Source organism: Octopus bimaculoides, chromosome 30 (genome assembly GCF_001194135.2).
Source record: "Octopus bimaculoides isolate UCB-OBI-ISO-001 chromosome 30, ASM119413v2, whole genome shotgun sequence".
NCBI classification, from domain to species: Eukaryota; Metazoa; Mollusca; class Cephalopoda; order Octopoda; family Octopodidae; genus Octopus; species Octopus bimaculoides.
Window position 1 is genome coordinate 3,921,556 of NC_069010.1, and position 2,673 is coordinate 3,924,228.

The window sequence follows — 2,673 nt, forward strand, 5'->3', positions numbered from 1 at the left end:
GTGTGTGTGTGCGTGTGTGCGTGCGTGCGTGCGTTTGTGCGTTCGTTCGTTAATCCATTGATCTCTGACCTCTCTTATTTGTTATTTCAGTGCTTTTTTCAACATGCCAGCCTTCGCTCCTTACCTCACTCCTGAACAAGAGGCTGAACTCAGGCAGATTGCTGCAGCTATTGTAGCCCCTGGCAAGGGAATTTTGGCTGCAGATGAGTCTACTGGTAAGTTGCTATACTCTATGTATGTGTGTGTGTGTGTCTAAATACTGAATCCTGCTATTTCTTGCGGACAGTAGTCGTTCCTGCAGCAACCATCTACAAACCTGTGGCTTTGATGCAGAAACGACAGTGGCTACACAGGGTTGACATGGTTTTTCAACAATGGGGGAAGGCACAACAGATTCAGTTGGCAGAGAGTTATGAGAATGCCAGGATGGTGTACCACGTTTCTGGGAGTAAGTGACCCCTACTCCCTGTTAGGACATCACTATAGGAGAAGTAAAAAACTCTATGGATTTTCAACTCCACTTCTCCTCAAAATTACAGAACTACATGGAGATTCCTTAACAGAGTTTTTTTTTTTTTGTTTTTTTTTTGTTGCTCTATGCTTTTCATGGAAGGACACAAAATAAATCGCTCACATACATGATGGACTTGCATGCAGTTTCTCTGCACCAATTTTCCTCAGAAGTATTGGTCAACCTAAAACTACAGAAGACATTTGGCCGAGGTGCCATGCTGTGGAGATAGAACTCGGAACTATACGCTAACAAAGCAAACTTTCTATTGACCCAGTCAACTAGTTTCCAAATTTGTTTGCTGTTGGACGGTCATAGAGAAGGACTGTATTATAAAGAGTGCGATTAGACAAGGAAGAGGATGCAGCTTGTGAGACAGGGACAAATCTTTTATTTTAAACACATTGTCTGATTCATTTTAATGAAATCTTAATGTTATCACTGATGAAGAAGCAAGATCCAATATAATTTCATTCTAGAAGTTCTTCACCTTTAGTAATTTAATATAGAAGGCACAAGTTCACACAAATGTCTGTGAGTAAGAGGACATTCTTATCAGTGCTTAGAAAACATGCCTGATGGTGTAGCAAGGTCCTATATAATTTCATTCTTTTAGTAATTTAACAAAGAGGGTACAGGTTCATAGAAATACCATATTTTCCATCATACAAGGTTGAGTGTTTCAGATTAAAATTTACAGCTCGAGAACGCAAGATGGTTTATACACCAAGACGACCTTGGAGGAACAAAACATCCATGTGAAATGCAGCGGGATTTAAAAAGATAGTGGTGACAATGTTTACACTTGTTGTTGGCACTCCGTCGCTTACGACGTCAAGGGTTCCCGTTGATCCGATCAACGGAACAGCCTGCTCTTGAAATTAATGTGCAAGTGGCTGAGCACTCCACAGATACATGTACCCTTAATGTAGTTCTCGGGGATATTCAGCGTGACACAGTGTATGACAAGGTTGGCCCTTTGAATTACAGGCACAACAGAAACAGGAAGAAAGAGTGAGAGAAAGTTGTGGTGGAAGAGTAAAGCAGGGTTTGCCACCATCCCCTGCCGGAGCCTTGTGGAGTTTTAGGTGTTTTTGCTCAATAAACACTCACAACACCCAGTCTGGGAATCGAAACCGCGATCCTATGACCGCGAGTCCACTTCCCTAACCACTGGGCCATTGCGCCTCCAATGTTTACACTATACGCTGTCAAAATTGTATGCCAGGAAATATGGTATGCAAAGAGAGGGACGTGTTGAAGGGGACAGAATCCCAAAACAGACAAGATAATCTACCATTACAAAATTAGCTTCTGTTGGATTAGAATAATCTACTGGGTTGGGTTGTATGCATGTAATGGGACATTTGTAAAATGTGCTTTATTGATAGGAGATGCTTGCTGAATTACAAGAGTCAAGAGAAATTCTTGTTCCAACAATATGACTTGTTTCTCCCTCATACAGGTTCTATGGGAAAGAGGCTCACAGCCATCAATGTTGAGAACACCGAGGAGAATCGTAGACGTTACCGTGAATTGTTGTTCACAGCCGACCGAGAATGTGCCAAATACATCAGCGGCGTCATTATGTTCCACGAGACGTTCTACCAGAAGACCAGTGCTGGTGTTCCATTTGTGAAAGTGCTCCAAGACAAGGGTATCATTCCCGGCATCAAGGTCGACAAAGGTGTTGTCCCTTTAATGGGAACCTTCAATGAATGCACCACCCAAGGTGAGTAACTCCCTTTTGTCATATTACACACGTCTTCACTGCTTCGTTGTTGGCACTCCGTCGCTTACGACGTCGAGGGTTCCAGTTGATCCAGTCAACGGAACAGCCTGCTCGTGAAATTAACGTGCAAGTGGTTGATCGCTCCACAGACACATGTACCCTTAACGTAGTTCTCGGGGATATTCAGCGTGACACAGTGTGACAAGGCTGACCCTTTGAATTACAGGCACAACAGAAACAGGAAGTAAGAGTGAGAGAAAGTTGTGGTGGAAGAGTACAGCAGGGTTCGCCACCATTCCCTGCCGGAGCCTCGTGGAGCTTCAGGTGTTTTCGCTCAATAAACACTCACAACGCCCAGTCTGGGAATCGAAACCGCGATCGTATGACCGCGAGTCCGCTGCCCTAACCACTGGGCCATTGCGCCTCCACT

At 43.9% G+C, this 2,673-nt stretch overlaps 1 protein-coding gene across 1 annotated transcript in view; it reads left to right on the forward strand.

Annotated features, from left to right (window-relative positions):
- LOC106870342 (fructose-bisphosphate aldolase) overlaps positions 1-2,673 on the forward strand; it is a 28,738-nt gene that overhangs the window by 16,213 nt on the left and 9,852 nt on the right. Inside the window, exons 2-3 of the mRNA XM_052978083.1 lie at positions 91-215; positions 1,977-2,243. Of these exons, the coding sequence (XP_052834043.1) occupies positions 91-215; positions 1,977-2,243 (392 nt within the window). The remainder of the gene's footprint in view (positions 1-90; positions 216-1,976; positions 2,244-2,673) is intronic.